Here is a 23,273-nt window from a genome sequence, read left to right as displayed (position 1 = left end):
GGCCATTTTCTGGGCTGAAAAATGGCCCCAAAATGCCAAAAAACAAACACCCCCAAAGTAGCTGAAAATGGCCTGAAAATGCCCCCCAAAAGGCTTGAAAACAGCCCCAAAATAGCCTGGTTTGGGGGCATTTTGGGGCTGTTTTCAGGCCATTTTCTGACACTCTGGTGCCCATAAAGACATGCGCACCAGATGAGCAGCTGGTGACGGCACATGTGCCATAGGTTTGCCATCGTGTTCTGGGAAAAAGACATTCAAAAACTTCAGAAAGGCTATACACCTTAGCGCAGGGGTCAGCAAATGTAAACACTCAAAGAGCCATTTGCACCCATTTCCCACAGAAAAGAAAACACTGGGAGCCACAAAGGTCTTAACCGGAAGCCCCCTGTTCAATGCTGGAGCTGACTGGAAGTTCAGTTCCCCCACCATAGAGTCTCCTCCTAGGGCGGCATACTTTTTCCTCTACTTGTCATAACCAAAAGCCCTATCAATTGTGGAGACAACCAGAAAAACCCTCCCTTTGCCATAGAGTCTTCTCCTGGCGCACTGTGCTTCTCTCCCCCCGCCACCGGAAGCTCCTCTCAAAATTGTGTCACCAACCGGTGATGGAGCCGCAGCAGAGGGGGAAAAGAGCCACATGCAGCTCCAGAGCTGCAGATTGTTGACCCCTGCCTTAGCAAACTCGCTCATAAAGGAAGGCTGAGGGTTCAGGTATCAAGATGTTGAACCGTAAGCTCTAATTCTTGGCATGACTCATTAAAGACAGTCCATGGGACTACCACTTCCTTGTTCTGCAGTTGCGGGGCCTTACAACCTGTAACAAAAGGGGTTTGTTCCAAAGAGTCTATGGATTGCATTGAAAAATAAATTTCTTTTCTCAGCCCCATCTTGGAAAGTTCTCATTAGTTCATTCCAGAGGATCTTTTTTAGACATTTAAAAAATGTCTTATTAAGAAGGGCAGGAAGAGGGATACTGAGGATGTCTGCCTCAGTAGATAGGAGAAATATCTAGAAAGGAGAAATAGCTTTTAGGTGGGCGATTGACAATAAACGGGCCAATTAATCATCCAAAAAGCCAATCATATTAATAGTGTAAGACCATCATACTCCCCAGGTCCTTGAAAAGGACTCAATGGATAGGCAAAAAGTCCAAATCCAGTCTGAACAACTGGTTGACTGTGATGCACAATAATAATAGCAATAAAAAAGAATGAACCTGGAGTGGAAACAAAATGATATTGGAGTGAGTGTGAAAGTAGTGTGTGGCAGTTTGTATACAATGGAAAGGCAGCCGTCTTTGAAAAGTTGACTTCTTTCTCCAACCAGTTTGGCCTTCAACTTCTGAATCTCCCTTTCTCATATTAGCTACTGCCCAGCAGCTATGTTTTTTTTTCTTATTTTGAGAAGGTGTGAAGTCTTAGATCTTTACTTTTCTATCCAAGGTTAGTTTCCTTGGGAAAGTGTCTTGGGATTAGAGCAGTGGTGGGATTCAATTTTTTTTTACTACCGGTTCTGTGGGCATGGCTTGGTGGGCATGGTGGGTGTGGCACGGGAAGGATACTGCAAAATCCCCATTCCCTCCCCATCCCACTAGCCTGTTTTCCAGCTCCATTCTCCTGTGCAGGGCAACAAAAAAAGACCCTCCCAAACAGCTGGGACTCGGGAGTCAGCGAAGAGATTGGGGGTGGGGCCAGCCAGAGGTGGTATTTGCTGGTTCTCCGAATTACTTAAAATTTTTGCTACTGGTTTGCCAGAACAGGTCAGAACCGGCTGAATACCACCTCTGGGTTAGAGGTTTTAGTTCTGGTGCCTAAAATTCTCCCACACTAGATTCGTCCAACTTACTGGTAACCTGGCTGATTTGAGAAGCTGACAATTCTAATGGTGACCGATGGGTCCATCCATGATGGATGGACATTTATTAATGGTATTTCTACATGCCAGGTTTTTATGGGAGGGAGTGGGCCGAGCCTTTGGGACGGTGGTGGTTAGCCATGGAGATCTTTTACTGCAAGATATTGTCAGGGTTCCAAATAACATCCAAAATTAAATCAGAGTCTGAGGCGGAGTATTGATTAATGTTCCAATTTATTAAGAGAACCATGTTGGCACATCTGGGAAAACTCAAATCTGAAAAGCTTCCCAGTTTTCCCTCCCCAGTTGAAAGTTCAAGATCTTGCCCCCACACCCTGAAGTCCATCACATGGTCCAATCTTCCACTGACATGCTGGCAGTTCCACCCATCCAGTTCCAGTCAGGTGCAGAGACAAAGGATGACCTTGTTTTTCTAAAAGGAATTTTATTTTGGCTACATAGCATTTAACTCCATACCACCCCCCTCCCATTTTCCCACAATAGAAAATGCATAGTAGAATAATAGAAAGTGTGGCAGGCCAAAGATCCAAAAGAAAAGATGGCTACAGGCCTGACCGACATTTTGAAGGTCTAGTTTAATGAAAAGAAGGATTAGGAGTGGCATGATACTAGTGTTCCAATATCTGGGGGCTGCTACAAAGAAGAGGGGGTCAACTTACTTTCCAAAAACCAGAAGGCAAGACAAGAAACAGTAGATGGAAACAAATCAAGGAGAGAGTCAACCTGGAAACAAGGAGACATTTCCTCTCAGTTAGAACAATTAGTCAGTGGAATGACTTGCCTCCAGATGGTTGTGGGTGCTCCAACACTGGAGGTTTTAAAGAAGACAATGGACAACTGTTTGTCTGAAATGGTAGAAGGTCTCCTATTAGAGCAAGGGGTTGGATTAGAAGACCTCCAAGGTCATTTCCAGAATAACATCCAGCTTCTTGGATGTTAATCTGGTTTAAATGGTAGCAAATAATGGATTGGAGGCCACAAAGTGCCTGTCAGCTTTTGGCTTAGGTTATTGGTTGTCTTCTTTTTGAGTGGGACAGTCTGAAGGATAAGGCAAATGCTACACCTAAGTTACCTTCCTCTCCCTTTTACTTGCAGTGGTGGACAGCCGAGGCGGGACTGTCGACAGCCTGCAAAGATTCGCCAGCTCGCCAGTCTATCTCCCGGTGAATTACCACCTCTCCAACACTGAGGCTTCCTTTTTCCTCAAAGAGACCAACCAAGAGATCGTGAGAAATGCCAGCTTGCAATCCCGCACGGAGCCTTTCCTGGTTTACAAAACCACCCGCTTGCCTGTCTTAAATGCTACTTACGGCCCTTTTGCTGTGGAGCAGATTATGCCTCCGCACCTGTGGCTGACCTCTCCTCTGTTCGGTTTCCCTGACCAGTTCACTTTTCATTGGAAGTTACAATCCCGCGTCCTGGACAACTCGGTGTATTCCAATAGGCCCAAAGTCCAGGTTTTGTTTTACGTGGCTGGCAAAGATTGGGAAGACCACGATCTGGCTGAGATCTTACCTTGTGTCCAATTGGTGGCTTCCCGGGAGGACCGAGTAGTTGTTGGCAACTGTCGGTTGAAAGGTCCTCTGGGGTTATGTGTCGCAGAGCTGGAGTTCCCACCGGCTTGGTTCAACTCAGAGCTGTCCACTCCGTTGACCCCGTTGTCTTCAGAGTACCAAGAGATGGAGGACTCCTGGGAAGGGATCACCGTGGAGCTTTTCTATTGGATGTACGCAGAAGCGGAAGAAGATTGTCCTTCAGGAGATCCAGATCTGGAGAGCTTCTTTCATCCAGGAGGCCAAGAGGAGGCCCAAGGGCCCATATCCTCAATGGAAAAAGTTGGCAGTATTATTCTTTTTCCGACTCCAGACAAGCTCAAGAAATCATCCCTGAAGCTTGACAATAACCTTGTCCTCTGTTTGCCACGTGGCCCAGTCAAGGAAGGAGATCTTGTCATGTTTCACGTCTCTCTCACCAGTGGCTCGCTAGCAGATCAGTTTACACTAAGGTAAGCGTTAGAAGTGTGTGCTTTAGAAATTGACTGACAGAATTGAATGTCATGGGTGGATGTGGTCATTTTGAGGGTGAATCAAAGCAGCCAAGATAATCAAAGCCATCTTGTTGGCCCACTGTTTTCCTTGAATGTTAGGCCAAAATGTTCAGCTCCATGTCTGCCTTGGAATTCCAAATTTATAGAAACAAGAAGTAATCTATTGCAGCTATTCTGACCTAAGCTTCCCCAAAATCATGAAGCAGACTCCTTGTCCCGACAACCCCCCTTTTTATTACGCTAATGTGAATTCCTCTCATTCACATCCAGCAAAGTCCCAGCAAACAGTCTTTCAAGGGTGAATTGACAACCACAGACCTTATCAGGCTTGGAGAGATGCCAGGCCAGTATCTCCTAAATGCAACGCTGTAGAAGAAAATACTTGGCAAAGAAGTCTCTGAGAGTCACAAACAAATCTCCACACTAACTAAGCGAACTAATTGTCTCCTACAAACTCCACTCCCCTTTCGCTCCTCTATATTCCCTATGGGAGGGGCCTTTCACTGTCCACCTGTGCCTTTACTCCCGAGTCAACCCTTGTTCTTTAGCTGTTCCCTTCTCCTGGCAGCTCTGGGCATTCGCACATCAGGAATAGGCTCCAGCTGTTCTTCTGCCTCACTGCTGTCTAGCTCCGAAGGCAGCTGAGAACTGTCAGAGAGCCCTGGCCCCCTCTCTGCCTCCGACACAGAGCCCTCATCAGAGCCTTCCCCAGACTCTAGGACTGGCCCATGTTCCTCCCCAACCTCCTCACTGTCTGAGTCTGCCACCAGCTTCACTGACTGCTGGCGGGCCACAACACTAGCTATTAATTTGAAAACTTGTTCAGTGTTAATTTTCTTTTGAAACTCATCGCCAAAAAGTGAGATATGAACTTGGGCTCTGCAGGGGTGAACAGGACCCATCCTTGGTGTACCCCTTAGAAGTACAGGTAGCCCCCAACTTAACAACAGCTCTTTTAGTGTCTGTTGGAAGTTATAACAGCACTAAAAATGTGACTTATGACTCATTTTCACATTTACAACCATTGCAGGATTTTCATGCTCATGTGATCAAAATTCAGATGCTTGGCTACTGGCATGTAGTTATGACAGTTGTAGTGTCCCAGGGTCATGTGATCCCCGTTTACAACCTTCTGGTAAGCCAAGTCAATGGGGAAGCCAGATTCACTTAATAACCAGATTACTATCTTAACAACAACAGGGATTCATTGAGCAACTGTGCCAAGCAAGGTTGTAGAATGGGGCAAGACTCACGTAATAATGGTCTCACTTAGCAACAGGAAATTTTAGGCTTGATTGTGATCGTAAGTTGAGGACTACCTGATGACCTTTATTTTCTTGGTCGAAGTCCAATGGAATGGTTGTCAGTGAAGTCCCACAACCACAACCTGTAGAAACACCTTGGCTTTATCAAAAACCATGAGAAGAAAGCTGGAGTAACTTGATAGTTTCTTCTTCTCCTTCTTCTCCTCTTCCTCCTCCTCCTTCTTCTCCTCCTTCTCTTCCTCCTTCTCTTTCTTCTTCCTCTTTTCTTTCTCTTCCCATCCTCCTCCTCTTCTTCCTCCTTCCTTCTTCCTCCCTTCTTCTCCTCCTCCTCACCCTCCCTCCCCTTCTTCTTCTTCCTCCTCCTGAGTTTTGTCCAAACCAGTCCCTTAGGTTTTGCAGCCATGAGGTTCTTCTTCTGCCTGGACCTCGTTTGCCTTCAATTTTTATAGCTACTTGATTAATACAATCTACCATTCATCTTCATGAGGCCTCCTAATAATAAAAAAAGAGATGTACTTGATTAAATCAGCATCCTTTAACAGTCCTGACCCCATTTTAATGGCTTCATTGAAAAACTTGCTTGTGTTTCCTTGGTAATTTTGAAGATGAGGTCCCTCATTAGAATGTCTATAAAATGTAGCCTCTTTTTTGGGGGGGTGCTTTTAATTCATCCTTCTGTCTGTTTAGATGGTCTTCCTTTTCAGTTTTGTATCCAGGGTAAGCCTCTCCTTTTCTTGATCTTCAGTTACTTTCTCCTTATTTGTTAATGAAAATGTGCCTAACTTGCTCACGATTAGTAGATCTCAGGTTATGAGACCGTCAATATGTCTTTGGAGATTCTCAGTCAACCAGTTCATGGTTGTTCCAATGGGCTTTTTCAAGATTTCTTTTGCTTTTATTTGAAGATCTTTCCCTTCTCATCCAGTGGTGGGATTCAGCCGGTTCGCACCTATTCAGGAGAACCGGTTGTTAATTTTATAAGCAGTTCAGAGAACCGGTTGTTGGAAGAAATCTCCTTTTGTTTTTTTCCCACTTTACAGGGCTAATCCTGTAAGGAAGGCAGGAAGGAAACATTCTGGCGTTTTTTCTAGCCTAATCTTTATTGCCTTGCTTACAGAAACTGCCTCTCCGCTTAACCCTTGTTCCATTGTAACCACTAAGGTGAAGCGCCCATCGACCTGAGTGATGTTGAGTTGGTCACGCCCACCCAGTCACATGACCACTGAGCTCCGCCTACTCAGCTGGTCATTAGGGGCAGAGAACCAGTTGTTAAATTATTTGAATCCCACCACGATTCTCATCCAAGAAGTCAGTAAAAACCAGCGACCCCATAGTGACTGCATAATGCTCAATTTGTGACCAGTAAAATCTCCCTCTAATGACTGAGATTTGTCCAAAGTCTTGAAATTGGCTGCACTAAAAAGCAGTGAGTGCACCAGCATCTCTCCTGAGGCTTTTCAGGGTTAACTTGATCGGGATTAATTTATTTGATTCTTGAGTTTATACATCTAGCACCGAATTAACACAGAGGGAAATAAATATCATTGGAACTCTGGCATCAAATGTGTACAAGTTTTCTTACTTGCTCTACTGATTTGTTTCCAGCCCATTATTAATGTTTCTACAGGCCGAGGGGGTATTTTATGTTTAAATTTTCTCTTGTCTTTTGGACAGATAGATGGGCCTTGGCTTGGGAGACACGGGTTTTTTCCTCTTGCTTTCCCAAATATAACAATCACGTTGGCTTGTAAGTGGGGTGTCATATATTCCGCGCTGAGTAACATGAATTTATAAATCAAAATAGGGTATGGTTCCCCCACCCCCCATGTCTGTTTCTCTACAGTGCAAAAGTCTGTCTTTTGAAGAGGTCCTTATCTTTGTTCCTCATCAGGGTTTTTAGGCAGAAATATCTCACCCAATGGGTTTTCTTTTAGAAAGAATGCAAAAATGCAAGATGCAAAAAAGACATGGAAGAAACGCTGAAGAATAAGTATGTTTCAGATACGGAATAGGTAGAAAAAGAGTTGTTATTTAGGGTTCTTTCTTTCCCTTCCTTCCTCCCTTCCTCCCTCCCACCTACTTTCCTCCCTTCCTTTCCTCCTTTCCCCCCTCCCTCCCCCTTCCCTATTCATTCATTCATTCATTCATTCATTCATTCATTCATTCATTCATTCATTCATTCACCCTTCCTTCCTTTTTTCTTCTTTTTTATATATATCTCTCCTTCCTTTTTTCCTTCCCTCCTTCCCTCCCTGCCTCCCTGCCTCCCCCTCCTCCTTCTCCTCCCTCCCCTCCCCCTACGCTTCCCTCCATCTTCCTTCCTACCTTCCTTTGTTCCTTCCTTCCTTCCCTCTCCCCCTCCTCCCTCCCCCCGCAGCCCTTCCTCCTCTTTCTTTCTTTCTTTCTTTCTTTCTTTCTTTCTTTCTTTCTTTCTCTCTTTCTCTCTCTCTCTCATTCCTTCCCTCCCACCCTCTTTCTTCCTTTTTCCCTCCTCCCTCTCCCCCTCTCCTCCCCTCCCTCCTTCCTTTCCTCCCTCCCTCCCTCTCCCCCTCCTCCCTCCCTCTCCTCTCTCCCTCCCTTCTTTCTTTCTTTCTTTCTTTCTTTCTCTCTTTCTCTCTCTCTCTCATTCCTTCCCTCCCACCCTCTTTCTTCCTTTTCCCCTCCCTCTCCCCCTCCTCCCTCCCTCTCCCTCTCCTCCCTCCCTCCCTTCTTTCTTTCTTTCTTTCTTTCTTTCTTTCTTTCTTTCTTTCTCTTTCTCTCTCTCTCATTCCTTCCCTCCCTCCCACCCTCTTTCTTCCTTTTTTCCTCCTCCCTCTCCCCCTCCCCTCCCTCCCTCCTTCCTTCCTTTCCTCCCTCCCTCTCCCCCTCCTCCCTCCCTCCCCCTCTCCTCCCTCCCTTCTTTCTTTCTTTCTTTCTTTCTCTTAAATTCTGTTCATCTTAGGTCCTCATCTGCTTGAGATTTCAAAAGATTTGCATCCAAACACAAAAACAGACTTATTTTTTTCCCCTACAAATGGGCAAAGAAACATTTTTAATACAGGTGCTGCTCAATTTACGACCACAACGGGCCCTAAAATGTAAGCTGCTAAGGGAGAAATTTGTTAAGTGAGTCTTGCCCAATTTTCCAACCCTTCTTGTCACAGTTGCTAAATGAATCACTGCGGGCATTAAGTGGGTAGCACACTTGTGAAGGGAATCCGGCTTCCTCATTGACTTTGCTTGTCAGAAGGTCACAAAAGGGGGACACAGCAACCATCATACATGTGAGTTCAGTTGCTAAGCTTCCAAGTGTAAATCATGTAACCAGGGGATGCTGCAATAGTCATAAGTGTGAAAAATGGCTGTAAGTTCACTTTTTTTTAGTACCGTTGTAACTTTGAATGGTTGCTAAGCAAACTGCGGTAAGTCGAGGATTACCTTTGTGTGTCTTTTGGTACACAAGCTTCAAAAGTTGAAAATTGCAAAACGATCTCCTTCTTTCAGCAAACTTCCCCCCCCCCCCTACTAACACGTTTGGGCCTGTCCTTCTTCTTTATATTTATATGTATGTCTCTGAAATAAAACCAATGCAGATAAGCCTTGCCAATCGACTTGTTGAAACATGCCTTGCTCCTAGGATATAAGAGGACGGTGGGGGTTTTTCTTAGTAGTAATAAGAAAAAAAGAATCAGAAACGAAGCAGACATGAGATCTGCAAAAGATGTAGAACTGTTTCCCAGGGAATGGTGAGCTTCACGCCAGATTGTATTGACAGATGTCACTTCTCAGTACAACCAAGGATTCACAAGGATTTCTTCTGCTCCTTTTGCTGTTCTGTTCTTTTCTCTACTGGGAAAAAATCTTTCCAAAAACATAATCATCATCATCAATTAATGTCTCTCCACCCTCCCCAGATTTTGCTGCATGGGGTATAGCAATGAGAGTCTCGCTCTCCCCTCTCTCGCCTCCCTCCCTTCCCCACCACCGGCTCAGAATTGCTGTCGGCATCTTTGCATTCTGCAGCCACGCAACTGTGTTGCGCAGTCTGGATGTTGGGCCCCGTAGATAAGGATCTAAATGTATGGCTTTAATTTCAACACCAAGCTTCCTGTCGGGCACAAAGAACCAAGGTCCAAATGCCAAGGCTTCAGAATGACTGATGGATGGATTGCTCAAACCATTTAGCATAGGAATCGTGTCAGCGAAGAGTTTGCACCCAGGTGAAACTAGACAAGGTTCAATGGCGTTCAAGGGGGAGTTGGACCTTGTCCTTTTGTGCAGTGGTGGGTTACAACTGGTACAGGCGTACCGGTGCATGCTGGGAGCACCAGGTGCTGTTCCGGAACCCACCACTGCTCTTGTGACTTTGTAGGACAGGGGTGTCAAACTCGATTTCATTGAGGGCTGCATCGGGGTTGTGTTTGACCTTGCGGGGGAAGGGTTAGAGTTAGGGTTAGCTGGACGTCACTCGTGTTGCGGGTGCCTGTGGTGCAGTGGTGGGTTCTGGCTTCTTCTACTCTGGTTCGCTCAGGGAGGTGCTTTGTGCCCATGTGCGCTTAATGCCTGCTAAGAACGCATGCACAGTAGTAAAAAAATGCTTCTGTGTTTGTGCAGAAGCAAAAACAAGTTGGTGGCACCTATGGTGCTGCCGATAGAACTGGTTCAGGGGCGTGGCCAGCCGAGTTGCTACCTACGAGTTGGAACCTACCTCTGCTGTGCACTCTGAGCGTTCTGCCAGCAAAAACGGGCTCCCGAGCTCAATTTTCTGTTGGGATGGCCTCCTGCAATCCTCTGCCAGTGAAAATGGCCTGGGTGGCTCTTGCAAGCTCCATTTTCGTCTGGGATGACCTCCTGCAACATTCTTCCTGCAAAAACGGAGTTTGGTGTGTGTGTGGCCCTTGCAAGCTCAGTTTTCAGCTGGGACGGCCTCCTGCAACCCTTTGCCCATAAAAAGAGAGCTCAGGGGGTGGTGGTGCATGTGGCCCTTGGAAGCTCATTTTTGGGTTGGGGTGGCCTCCTGCAACTCTTTGTCAATGAAAACAGAGCTTGGGGTGGGGAGAGCGTGAGCACATGGTCCTCCCAAGCTTAGTTTTCACTGGCAGATGGCCAGTCCTTCACTGTTTCAAGGGTCCATGGGCCAGATTTAAGGACCCCATGGCCTGTGTGCCTTGAGTTTGCCTCTCCTGGCATAGCTCTAAGCTGATTCCTCATCTGATGTCTCCCCTGGCTTTGCCCTGCTAGACCTTGGGGATGCAGGAGAGAGTCAAACAAGGAATCAGCTTAGAGTCCTTACGTGGTCACAAAAGAACAAGGTGCATCCCTCCTTGAATGCCGTTGAACCTTCTCTGGTTTACCCAGGTGCAAACCTTTCACTGAGACGATTCCCATGTGTAAGTTTCAGCAATAAATCAGTACATTTGAACCCCTGGCCTTTGGACCTGGCCAACAAAGTGGCCAAGTCAACAAAAGCAGCCAACCCAACAAAAATGAGCCACATCCCAAGAAGGGGCAGTGAGGAGGGTGCCCATTCTGTAGACACAAATGATTTACTTTGACGTACCAGTACTTTCTCCCGACAAATATTTATCATTGGAAGATGAAAAGCCTGTCAAATCAGCAAAACCGTCCAGTTGCAAACTTTGGGCTGCTGACTAAGGAAGCTGTCAGATGCTTAGAGATCTTGCTTTATTCTCCTCACCTCCGCCTGTTGTTTTCCTCCTCCTCCTCCTCCTCCTCCTCCTCCTCCTCCTCCTCCTCCTCCTCCTCCTCCTCCTCCTCCTCCTCCTCCTCCTTTATACAGAGCAAGGGATTTGCATCCCCACTTTCTTTCCTTGGTTTTTTTTTTTGTGTGTGTGTGTGTAATAGAAATAATCTATGAGTTGGTAGCTGTTTCTCAGTAAATAGTGTCTGATTAACGGTCAAAGCAAAGGAAGAGCCCCTCCCTCAGTCTTGGTACATGTTTATGGCTTGGGCGTTACTGCAGGGTGGGTTTTGGAGAAGTGGGGTTTGTGCCCTTTGGTCATGGGTTGCACATGTATGTGATGTAGTATTAGTAGTATTAGTAGTAGTATTAGTAGTATTAGTATTAGTAGTAGTTCTTCTTCTTCTTCTTCTTCTCTTCCTTCTTCCTCCTTCCTTCTTCCCCTTTTCTTCTTCTTCCTTTTTCTTCCCCCTTCCTCCTTTCTTCTTCCTCTTCTCTTCCTCCTTTCTTCCTTCTCCTCTTCCCATTCTCCTCCTCCTTCCTCTCCCTCTTCCTTCTCTTCCTCTTCCTCTCCTCCTCCTTCCTTCTCCTCCTTTCTTCTTCCTTCTTCCTCCTTCCTTCTTCCTCCTTTTTTCTTGCTCCTCCTCCTCCCTCCTTTTTTCTTCCCCTTTTCTTCTTCCTCCTTTCTTTCTCCTCCTCCTCCTATTCTCCCCTTCCTTCCTCTCCTTCCTTCTCTTCCTCCTCCTCCCCTCGTTCCCCCTCCTCTTCCTCCTTCCCCTCTCCCCTCTCCCCCTTCCTCCTTTCCTTCTCCTTCTTTTTTTCTTTCCATCTTCCTCCTCGTCTGCCAAACACATACAATGCCCAACATCCTTCAGGGAATTCCAGCCACCGGACATCATAATCCCATTTCAGCTCCAAAGGTCATGGGATGACCTTCACGTCCGACGGCCCTCCTCAAATATATGTCCCGTTGAGTTACTCCGCTTGAAAAATATTTCTACACCAAAGGCCACGTCTCTCTCTAGGGCAAGACCATAGATTGCCGAGTTAATGAGAACTAGAAGCCGCGATGCCATCGATCTCCTTGTCTGTAAATTTTGCAATGAAAAATACACCCAGGGCGTCTTTTCTTCCCTCCCCCGAATTCGTTTTCGGAAGAAGGTGAATCAAACTGGTATCTCATGTCGTTAACGCTTGGGTGCTTACATATTTAAAATAAAATCTGGGAAATTAATATATTGACTCAGGGAGAACAGGAGAAACAGAAAAGAAGAAAGAAGAAGAAAAACACCATCCCTGTTGGGAGCCTTCCAAAGCACACTAGGCCCATTAGGATGCTCCACAGTGAACAGACCAGGGTGTATGGAATAACAGTCAAATATTTGTAATGTTAATGAACATGCAGAAACGGTTTGCAAACTCTCCTTGGCTGGAACCGTTCAGCGGTTATAAATATATAATGCCGCCTGCATGCGGGATGAGGTGGAACGGAAGCGATAAAAATGCAAATGGCTTTCCTGGGGGGTCGGGTGGGGACGGAGTCGCTGTCTTTTATGAGGCGCTGCAGGGGGAACTTGTCTCTTTGGTGCCTGCTGGCAGGGAGGGTGGTGGGAAACGATGTGAATGATGGGCCTCGGCTCTCCGAGGGTAATTTGTCCTCTTGCCGTGGATGTAACTCTGTCAGGAGGTAGAGGGGAGGACAGGTGGGGGTTGGCGGGGGAAAAAGGAAGGTGCGGTCTTTTCTTCACTTTTTGGAAAAAGGCAAGGCTTGGAATTTTCCTTCCTTCTTCCCTCCCTCCATTTCTCCCTTATTCCATCTCTCTCTCTCTCCTTCCTTCCTTCCTCCCTCCCTCCTTCCATTCCTCCCTTGTCCCATCTCTCTCCTTTATTCCTTCTTTCCTTCCTCCATTCCTCCCTTGTTCCATTTCTCTCCTTCCTTCCTGCCTCCCTCCATCCATTCTTCTCTTGTCCCATCTCTCTCCTTCCTTCCTTCCTCCATCCATTCCTCCCTTGTCCCATCTCCTTCCTTCCCTCCCTCCTTCCCTCATCCCCTATTCCTCCCCCCTCCCGCTGTTCTCCTCCCTCCCTCCGTTTTCCTCCCTACCTCTTCTATTCCTCCGTCCCTTCCTTTCTTCTGCTCCCTCCCTTCCTCATCCCTTATTCTTTCCTCCCTCCCTTCCACCCCTTCCTCTCTCCCGTAACCCTAACCCCAACCCTTTCCTTAAACTCTCCCTTCCCCAACAATCCCCATTTTCACCCAAATTCCTCATCCACTCTTCCAGATGAGCACTTTCATCTGAAGTTCAACCTGAAAACCTTGAGGCCACAGGACTTTTTGGGTGACAGCCTCATAATTTCAAATTCACTTGCTTTTTTTAAAAAATAAGAAGCTTCAGAGAATGAAGTCGACGGATGGGCCCAAAGTCTAGGTTCAGAGGCAGGCTGTCTAAAACACCCACTGGAGACCCGTCATGGAAGAAGAGAATACCATTAGCCATTCTTGGGATCATCCCGAAATCACTTTAATGGCCCCTGAAGGATCCAGGAAGCTGTATTAGATGCGTCTTTGGTCTGATCCAAGGAGACAGCTCTTCCTTTCCTAGTTTAAGGATGGCAGTTCTTGGCAGGTCGTAGCAAAAGCCCAGATGTTTGTGCAGCTTCTGTGGTGCGGGAGGGATTGTACCCTTGCTTTGCAAGGTCAGAAAACCAGGCGTGCTTGCCTTATCTATTACTACTCAATATTTACTACCGGCATCTCATTAGCCATCGGTCTCCCCGGCACGGCACTGTGTAAAACGGAACCTCTTCGCCGTTTCCCTCTTCGGCGCGATAGATTACACCAAATTAATGTGAGATGCCCACTATTACAAGGGTGCTGGCTTGTACCCATCGCTCCAGTCTGGAGGGAGGGGTGGTATTACAAATTAATATTCACCAACATGAGCCCCGTATGCCAAAAGGATAAAGATGCGTGTGGCAAGACAGCAGGGGGAGGGAAAAATAGTATTATCCAGCGAAGTTTCTCCCTCTTGATTTTGCTTCGGTAATGAGAGGTCTGCCACGAGGCAGATGGCCTTGATTGGGAAAAAAATTAATTTGGTATTGGAGGTTTTCTGGGGGTGGGGTCGAGAAAAATGAAGATGGAGGACAAACAACCCCTGAGCAGCAGGGAGAGAAATCCACCAGAAAGGTCTTCTAATCCAGGAGGTACGCGGCATGCTTGAGGTTTCCGATTAGCTGCGGTTGTGTGGATGGGTTCCCCCAAGTTAAGGCACCTTCCAGGTTCATTTCTCAGCAAGCAAGACCCCCTTCTGGATGGGAAACAGCAGCTAGACCAACGTAGCCCCTTGGTGGTTCCTAAAAAGTTCCTTCTCCTTACTAAAGTATCTCCTCCTCCTCCTCCTCCCTCTCTTCTCCTTCTCCTTCCCCTTCTCCCTCTTCCTGTTGCTCCTCCTTCTCCCTCTCTTTCTCCTCCTTCTCCTCCCTCTTCCTTCTCTTTCTCCTCCTCCTTCTCCCTCTCTTCTCCCTCTCCTTTTCCTTCCTCTTCCTTCTCTTTCTCCTCCTCCCTCTCTTCTCCTTCTCCTTCCCCTTCCCCCTCTTCCTGCTCCTTCTCCGTCTTCTCCTTCCCTTCTCTTTCTCCTCCTTCTCCCTCTCTTCTTCTTCTCCTTCCTCTTCCTTTTCTTTCTCCTCCTCCTTCTCCCTTTCTTCTCCTTCTCCTTCCTTCTCCCTCTTCCTTCTCCTGCTTCTCCTTCTCTCTCCCTCCCTCTTCTCTTTCTCCTTCTTCTCTTTCTCCTCTTTCTTCCTTCTCCCTCTTCCTTCTCTTCCTTCTTTTCCTCCCTCCTCTTCCCCTTCTTCTTACTCTGCAAATCCCAAATCCCCTCTAACACTGATGACGATTCCTAGTTGGGTAATGAAACATCAGAAAGAAAACAACCAAGATCAGAGGGGACCAAAGACCCCACAGTCCTTTCTCTTTCTCCCTCCCCATCCCCTTCCCTTCTTCCCTTCTTTCCTTCCTTTGCTAGAAGGTTCTAGATTCTTCATCATTCCTATTGATTTTTAGTCCAGATTATTTTGAAGGAATATGCAGAATTAATGACGAAGCTATCCCCACCCCCAATCCCTTCACCATTTCTGTCCCCGAAAAGATTCCCAATGAATATTTTTTTAAAAATCCAAAGAACAAGACAGATGCTTAATGTAGGATTTGCCCACAAAATTTTCAACCAGAGTTTAGCTTTGCAAAAATCTGTCCAAAATCTCTGTGGCTTCCTTTTGAAGAGTAGTAGATCTTCTCTTTTGAATTATTTAGAAGAAAAGTAGTCTAGACATGAGAAAATGGCTTTAATAATAAAGTGACCTAAAAACAAGGTTTGATAAAATAAACATTATATCAACTGTATTTGGTTCAAAGAAAAGTTTGACAGTTTGGATGAATCTGACAGATGACGAATCTCCAATTACATCCAGTTTTCGGTTGGGGGAGTCACTAGGGAGGCTGACAGGGATGTCTATCTGTCCATCTGTTTCTTCATCCATCTGTTAGTCAACCCATCTGCCTCTCCATCCATCAATCAGCCTCTTTGTCTGTCTATCGCCTCTCTGTCTGCCCATGGGTCTGTCCATCCACTTGCCTGGCTGTCCATTCCTCCATCTTTCCATCTATTTGCCTTTCTGTGTGTCTGTTTGTCTGTCTAGCCATCCGGATGAAGTCCATATGTCTGGACAGAGCTGGAAGTGTTTTTTTCTTTTTTGACAAGGATCTTACGATCTATGCAAGGCTGCATATCAGAAGTGGTATTCAGCTGGTTCGGACAGGTTCAGACAAACCAGTAACGGAGATCTCAAGTGGGTCTGCCCACCCACCCTGGCTCTATGCAGTCCTATTTAGCTACGTTTTTGAGGCTGGGCACATGCAGTGGCTCAGTGGCTAAAACGCTGAGCTTGTTGTTAAGAAAGGTCGGTAGTTTGGCAGTTTGAATCCCTAGCACCACATAACATAATCCTGTTATTTGTCCCAGCTTCTGTCAACCTCGCAGTTCGAAAGCACATAAAAATGCGTAAAATAGCATGTAAAAAAAAGTAGAAAAATAGGTACCAACTTTGGTGGGGAGGGAACAGTGTTCTGTGCATCTTCAGCGTCTAGTCATGTCGGCCACATGACCACGGAAATGTTTTCGGACAGTGCTGGCTCTTCTGCTTTGAAACGGAGATGAGCACTGCCCCCTAGAGTCAGGAATGACTAGCACGTATGTGTGAGGGGAACCTTTACCTTTATCTTATATGCGTGGAAGGCACATGCATGAACAAAATGCATGTTCAGAAGGTTGGGTGCATTTGCGGGAGGCGCATGTGCGTGGGGGGTAAAAATAAGTTGCATATAACATAAATAGTATCCTTTAAAAGGCTCAGTAAGAATCTAGGACCTGCCAAAGTATCAGATGGCTATTTCTGTATTTCAAACCACATCATTGTGTTTCTTCACAAGGCAACCCACAAACTTTCCCCACCAGCTAGTTCAGATCGAAGCGTAACCACACTTATTAAAAGTTTAAAATTGCCAGGAGATTAGATTTCTAGTCCCATTGCTATTTGTCTTTTTTTTCTCCCCCTTTTGAAGAGAAGGAAATTAAAATGCACAGAACTGCTTGGTGTAAAAATGACCTTATTTACGGAAGCTAATGACTATTGGTCTCTCTTTTAAACACACACACACACACACACACACACCACCACCACCACCACCATCACCACCACCACCACCATCACCACCACCACCACCACAACAACAAGAATCTAATTCTATCCAGAGGAGATAGAGGGACAAATTGAGTTTAATCCCCCCCCACTTTAAAATTATTATTATTGTTTACACTTTCAAACTACCCTCTTGTGGGTTCCGAAAAAGCCTGTTTGGTGCTTAGCCTCCCACTTTCTCTTCCCAACATTATTGTGAGGCAGTTTAGTTTCAAGAAACAAATCATCATCTTTTACCAACCCCCATAATCCCTTGTGGGGTGGAGTATGGGCCTCTGACCGGAGCGGAGTGTTCACTGGCCGGATGCCTTTCCTGTCACCAATGCGGAGTTTTGTTCAGCAGATATATTTCTCATGGTTCCCAGAGAGAGAAATATCTGCCTCTACCTCCTGACTTTGAGGCAAGAGCGCCACCTCTAGGCCACCACACCACTCAGTTTGAAGAAACAAATGCAAATCCAAACCATCTAGCTTCATCTTTTGACAGAAATAACCACAATTCCGCCATTAAAATTGGGTTCCTTCTGCATCCGATTCAGATTTAATTGTGGTGTTCAACCAATGGGGCCAGGATAAAGACTGGACACATGTAAATTCTTACAGACTTTAGTCAACAGTTGAATGACCAATAGCTAACTGTGTTGTTTGGGCCTGGTGTCCTCTTGGAACAGAATGATTTTGGATCTTGTTTAGTCCAAGTAGAAATGTGTGAAGGTTTCAATCCATTTTAGAATAGAATAGAGCTGGAAGGGACCTTGGAGGTCATCTAGTCCAGCCCCCTGCTCAAGCAGGAGAACCGATATCATTTCAGACAAGTGACTGTCTAGTCTCTTCTTAAAAACCTCCAGTGGTGGAGCAGCCACGATTTCTAGAGGCAAGCTGTTCCACTGGAGGTGTTGTCCTCACTGTTACAAAATCTCTCCTTATTTCCAGGTTGCTTCTCTCTTTCATTAGTTTCCAACCATTGTTTCTTGTCTTGCCCTCTTTATATTTTAAATCCACGTAGAAAAGGAGATTCAAGAGAACACCAAGTCTTTCTCTCAGATCATGGGTGGGGACCGATGGCCCTCTTATGACCTGTGGACGTCAACTCCCAGAATATCTGAGCCCGCATGGGAGTTGAAGTCCACAAAAAGGCCATCATTCCCCACCCCTGCTCTACATAGTCTTCTTATTTCCATGCTCCTCATTGTACTTCTTTGGAGAAGATCAGGCAAACCTCTTCAGATGTTCTGAAATGAAGCACCATGAATGGACCTGTCGCTTTCCCTACTTGCTGATATAATTAATAGACTCACAGATCCCTCAGCCCTGTTTTATTATATTCAGAGTTGTGCTCCACCATCAGAGGTTTATTACATGGGCAACTGAATGGACCTAGCAGAGTGCTTAATGGCCAGATGCCCTGCCTGTCGCCGGTGCGGAGCTGTGTTCAGCAGATATATTCTCATTGCACCCCGCAAGAGACTATGGGGGTCATTAAATGATGATGATGATCGGAGATTTATTACCTGAAGCATAGAAAGAAATGGATTGGCTAACTAACCTCTTCTTTGCCAGTGTTGTGGCCTGCCGGCGGCCAGTAGAGCTGGCAGCAGAGTCAGACAGTGAGGAGGTTGGGGAGGAGCATGGGCCAGTCCTTGGGGTTGAGGAAAGCTCAGACGAGGGCTCTGCATCAGAAGCAGAGAGGGAGTTAGAAAGCAGTGAGGCAGAAGAACAGATGGGGCCTGTTCCCAGTGTGCACCTGCGCAGAGCTGCCAGAACACAAGAACAACTAAGAAAGCAGGGTCGCTTCCCATAGGAAACAAAAGAGGAGCGAATGGGGAGTGGGCTTTTGCAGGAAACAATTCGGTCGTGTCAAGAATGGAAAGTTCTGTTTGTAACTATAAGTATGCCAACTTTTGCTTTGCCCTGTGTTATCTGGCAGCGCTCCAAATGAGATAAGGTTCGTGTAGATAAACATTCCTCTGAATGCCTGTTTGCTAAGCCTTGCGGACTGTGAATGAAAGGAATTCACAGTCATGTAAATAAAAGAGGTTTTGTTGGGACTAAGACTCTGCTTCTTGCTTTCTAATGAAGCCTGGGTCAGAACAGCCAGGGTGTGATTTGCCATGGAAGATGATCTTGCATTCTGGGCTCGAGAGCTGTCATTTTCATTTTTTTAATCTGGGCAAGGAATGATATTTACATTTTAATAGAGATTGCTATTCCTCCCCTCCCCACCCCCATCCTGCCTGAAAAATGTTATGGTTTGACCTTTTGGGGTGAGACTTATTTTAAAAAATAATTTAAAAAGTACCCCTTCCCTCACTGCTCAAGCAGCATTAATAAATTTTGCACTTTCCATCTCCAATGTTCAGCCAAAAAAAAAAAAAAAAGACATGACCCTTATTTTGAGGGCCAATTTAATGGAAAGAAAGTGTTTCTAAGCTTCTTCCAACAAGTGTTTCTGCTCGCAGTTTTGGTCCCTAATTTTTTTTTATTTGCATGGGATTCTGTAGTAAAGCTTATAAGGTAAAGGTAAAGGTTTCCCTTGCACATGCGTGCTAGTCGTTCCTGACTCTAGGGGGCGATGCTCATCTCCGTTTCAAAGGCGAAGGGCCAGCGCTGTTCAAAGACGTCTCCATGCTCATGTGGCCAGCATGACTCAATGCCAAAGGCGCATGGAACGTTCCTTCCCACTACATTGGTCCCTATTTTTCTACTTGCATTTTTAACATGCTTTCGAACTGCTAGGTTGGCAGAAGCTGGGATAAGTAATGGGAGCTCACTCCGTTATGCGGCGCTAGGGATTCGAACCGCCAAACTGCCAACCTTTCTGACCAACAAGCTCAGAATCTTAGCCACTGAGCCACTGCATTCCTGATAGTAAAACTTATAGCTAAGTTTAAAAACATGGTGGCTTTTTATTATTTAAAGAGTTGTTCTTGAGCATGGAAGACTAGGTATTTTTTTCCCTTTATAATAAACTGTAGAAGAACAGACAGAGCCTGGGGTGGAGTCAAGAGAGAAATTAGCCAGGAGCTGTTACATGCTCACAAATGGTCTAAGTCGAACTCTTCTTAAATTCCTTTTATCTAGTGCCAATTTAGCGCTGACCATTCATCGACTCTTGTACTCTTGTATATAGGCAGGAGCAATCAATTAGATTAACTAGAATGTCATGTATGGTTATGAGTCTTCTTTCCTGACATTAATTTAAATAAGAGTTAATGGAATTCAAGAGAGGTTGATGTCAGGGTTCCAAATAGCATCCGAATGTAAATCAGAGTCCGAGGCAAAGGATTCCTCAAAGTTCCAATTTATGAAGAGAGCCATGTTGGCACATCTGGGAAAACCCGAATCTGAAATCTTCCCAGTTTTCCCCACCCAGTTGAAAGTCAAGATCTTGTCCCCACACCCACAAGTCCATCACATGGTCCAATCTTCCACTGCCACGTTGACAGTTCCACCAATCCAGATCCGGTCAAGTGCAAAGACAAAGGATGACCTTGGCTTTCTAAAAGGAATTTTGTTTTGGCTACATTTCATCTGACTCCATACAATCCCCCCTCCCATTTTCCCACTATAGAAAATGCATAGTAGAATAGTAGAATAATGTGGCAGGCATGAGATCCACAAGCAAATATAGCTGCAGGCCTGACAGTTGGACTTTCATGGGAACGTAATGACTCCAGGTTGATTTCTCTCTTGACTCTGCCCCGATTTCTGCCTATTCTTCTCCTACATAGACATGGAATAACCCTGCTGAATCACTCTGTGTGGGGGTGAAAACAAAATAAACAGAAAAATGGTAAAGTAGCATTGATATGCTACCTGTGGTGAGCTTCTGCCAGTTCGGACCGGTTTGCCCAAACTGGTAGTTTTCACCACCGGCTGGGTTGCCAACCCGCCCGGTACTATCCCGTCCTTTATATCTCATTCTCTGGCTCACTTGCCCTGCACATGGAGCCCAGCTGATTTCCATGCCTGATCCGCTGTGCTCACCACGGGTGCCTGAGAAGGTGTGCTGGAAGCCGCACACATAAAATTGTTGTGTGTTTGAAGCTGCGCGCAAGTGTGGAAGGTGCGTGCACTCACTTTTTCAGTTCTACACCAGTTGTTAAATTATGTGAAGCCCACCTCTGTATTCTGTATACTAAGTGACACCCCAGGTCCCCCCCCCCACCATGCATTAACATGTTTAGTTAATGGAAATGCCCTTAAAACAAGTTTTGCAATTTTTGCCATGAAGAAAAGACACGTTTTGTAAGCTGTGTGTCTGGGATAGGACCCATAATATAGTAAGGAGATATTTGTTACAGTTCAATCCTACCAACATGTACAAGGAAATATTTTACAGGTAAATTAACCTGGATTCATTATGTTAGTAGATATAGGATTAATTAAGGGACGTGGTGGCTCAGTGGCTAAGATGCTGAGCTTCTCGATCACAAGGTCAGCAGTTTGGGGGTTCGAATCCCTAGCGCTCCGTAATGCAATGAGCTCCTGCTACTTGTCCCAGCTTCTTCCAACCTAGCAGTTCAAAAGCATGTAAAATGCAAGTAGAAAAATAGGAACCTCCTTTGGTGGGAAGGTATCAGTGCTCCGTGCACCTTTGGCGTTAAGTCATGCTGGTCACATGACCACGGAGACGTTTTCAGACAGTGCTGGTTCTTCAGCTATGAAACGGAGAGGAGCACCGCCCCCTAGAGTCAGGAACGACTAGCACATATGTGCGACAGGAACCTTTAGATATAGGATTGCAGTGGTGTTATTTTCTTGGTTAATAGGTCAATGTTTTAGTCCACCATTCTCAACCATTTTCCTCTGTTTTTCCAAGCAGACAGATTTTTTTTTAAAAAAGCAACTCTTCCCCAGATTTATAGCTGTTAATATAAATTCCACCAGGAAACATATTTAATGACTGCGTCTCTGCAATCTTCTCCATTACATAAATTTTCTCAAATCTAACATTCTAAGTCCACACACAGCCTTCTTCTCTTGTGGGAGAAATGGCCTTTCTTGAGGTTTGCTGAACACAACCCAATTTTTTAACTGATCGGAGGCAGGGAAATTGATTCGAAGGACGGGATCTCCCAGGCTCTGCCTTCTGCCCTCAATTTCTCATTCTAGGCAACGCTTCTTCTGCTGTAGCATTGAGATTGCAGCTTAATTACAGGTAATTATCGATCACTTAAGGATCACCAGTTGACAAATTGAATTTCCACACTCTTGTTGAGCATGACTGACAGAGGACCGCTGGGAATAAGAAATGGACATGATCAGCTGTGACAATTCACTTGGACATGTGGCTGGGGGAATAGCAGGGCCTCCCCTCTCCCTTCAGAGTTGCTTGCAGAAGGACGGAGAATTCAATTCTGCCAGGAGATATTAAGACCACCAGGTGTGAGGTTAAGGATGGCATGTTGACGTGGCCCTCCAGGGAATTGTTGACAACCCCAGAGCCCTCCCCTTCTGATGGTAAATCTTGCTGACATATCGCCGAACGGCTAAACACCCTCTTTTATCATTAGTGGAGGAGTGTCACTGTTGTGCTGGTGTGCATATTTAACCAGAGATATTTTTTTAAATAAACGGTTTGAAACCAAAAGATATCTAGTTAGATGACTCAGATCCAGAGAAGGAATTCTGCTTATTTGCACATGTTCTCCTGAGCTCGTTGGAAGCATCTTATGTTAAACTTGGAAGGCTTGAAAATACAAAGGGAGAAGGAAGGAAGGAAGGAAGGAAGGAGGGAAGGAAGGAGATTGGGAAGAAAGGAGGAGCAGCAGAGAAGGAGGAGAAGCAGCAGGAGGAGGAGTGATGGGAAGGAGAGAGGGAGGGAGGAAGGAAAGGTGGGGAGGGAGAAAAGAAGGAAGGAGGGAAGGAAGAAAGAAAGGAAGGAGGGAAGAAGAGTGATAAGGGAGGTGGAGCAGAGAAGCAGGAGGAGAAGAGAAGGGAAGGAGAGAGGGGGGGGAGGAATGGAGGAAGAAAAGGAGGGGAGGGAGGAAAGAAGGGAGAAAGAAGGGAAGAAAAAAAGGAAGGAGGGAAGAAGAGTGGGAAGAGAGGAGGAGCAGAGAAGGAGGAGAAGCAGGAGGAGGGAAGGGAAGGAGAGAGGGAGAGAGGGAAGGAGAGAGGGAGAGAGGGAGGGAGGGAGGGAGGAAGGAAGGAAGGAAGGAAGGAGAGTGGTTTTATACCTTTCAGAATCTTTGTCACTGCAACTATCCAGTTCTCCTTGAAGAAATGTAAGAGGATTAAATGGTTTTTCCTCTAATTGCCAAAGAAGAAAATATTTTTCTTGGGCTGAAGTGAAATAAACAGATTGACCAAGACTTGCCCCATTTATGGTTAATAAGTTAACAATTTCTACCTACCTGTCCAGCAAACTACCCTTGTACTGTAACAAAGTTTCAGCACCTCAGACAGCTCCTACAATGGATTTTAGATTCCTTCCTTCCTTCCTTCCTTCCTTCCTTCCTTCCTTCCTTCCCTCCCCCCTCCCTCCCTCCCTCCCTCCATCACAGCAGGTAGATCCAAAGCATTCTCTTTCTACCATTAATCAGTTTTAAAATCATCAATATCGGTAACAGCTTCTTTGCTTCATGCTTCATGTTTCAAAGGCTAAAGGGCAGCTTTTAAGAGCTCATGTTTAAAATACACAAAATAT

At 45.7% G+C, this 23,273-nt stretch overlaps 1 protein-coding gene across 1 annotated transcript in view; it reads left to right on the top strand.

Moving 5' to 3' along the window:
• The first annotated feature begins 719 nt into the window (after positions 1–719).
• LOC116516812 (transmembrane protein 132B-like) overlaps positions 720–23,273 on the top strand; it is a 176,720-nt gene continuing 154,166 nt past the window's right edge. The window contains exons 1-2 of the mRNA XM_032229438.1: positions 720–729; positions 2,971–3,880. Of these exons, the coding sequence (XP_032085329.1) occupies positions 720–729; positions 2,971–3,880 (920 nt within the window). The remainder of the gene's footprint in view (positions 730–2,970; positions 3,881–23,273) is intronic.

The sequence above is a fragment of the Thamnophis elegans genome, chromosome 13, assembly GCF_009769535.1.
Source record: "Thamnophis elegans isolate rThaEle1 chromosome 13, rThaEle1.pri, whole genome shotgun sequence".
Lineage (NCBI taxonomy): Eukaryota > Metazoa > Chordata > Lepidosauria > Squamata > Colubridae > Thamnophis > Thamnophis elegans.
Note: the sequence above shows the minus strand (reverse complement) of the source record. Positions and strands in the feature narration are given on the sequence as shown.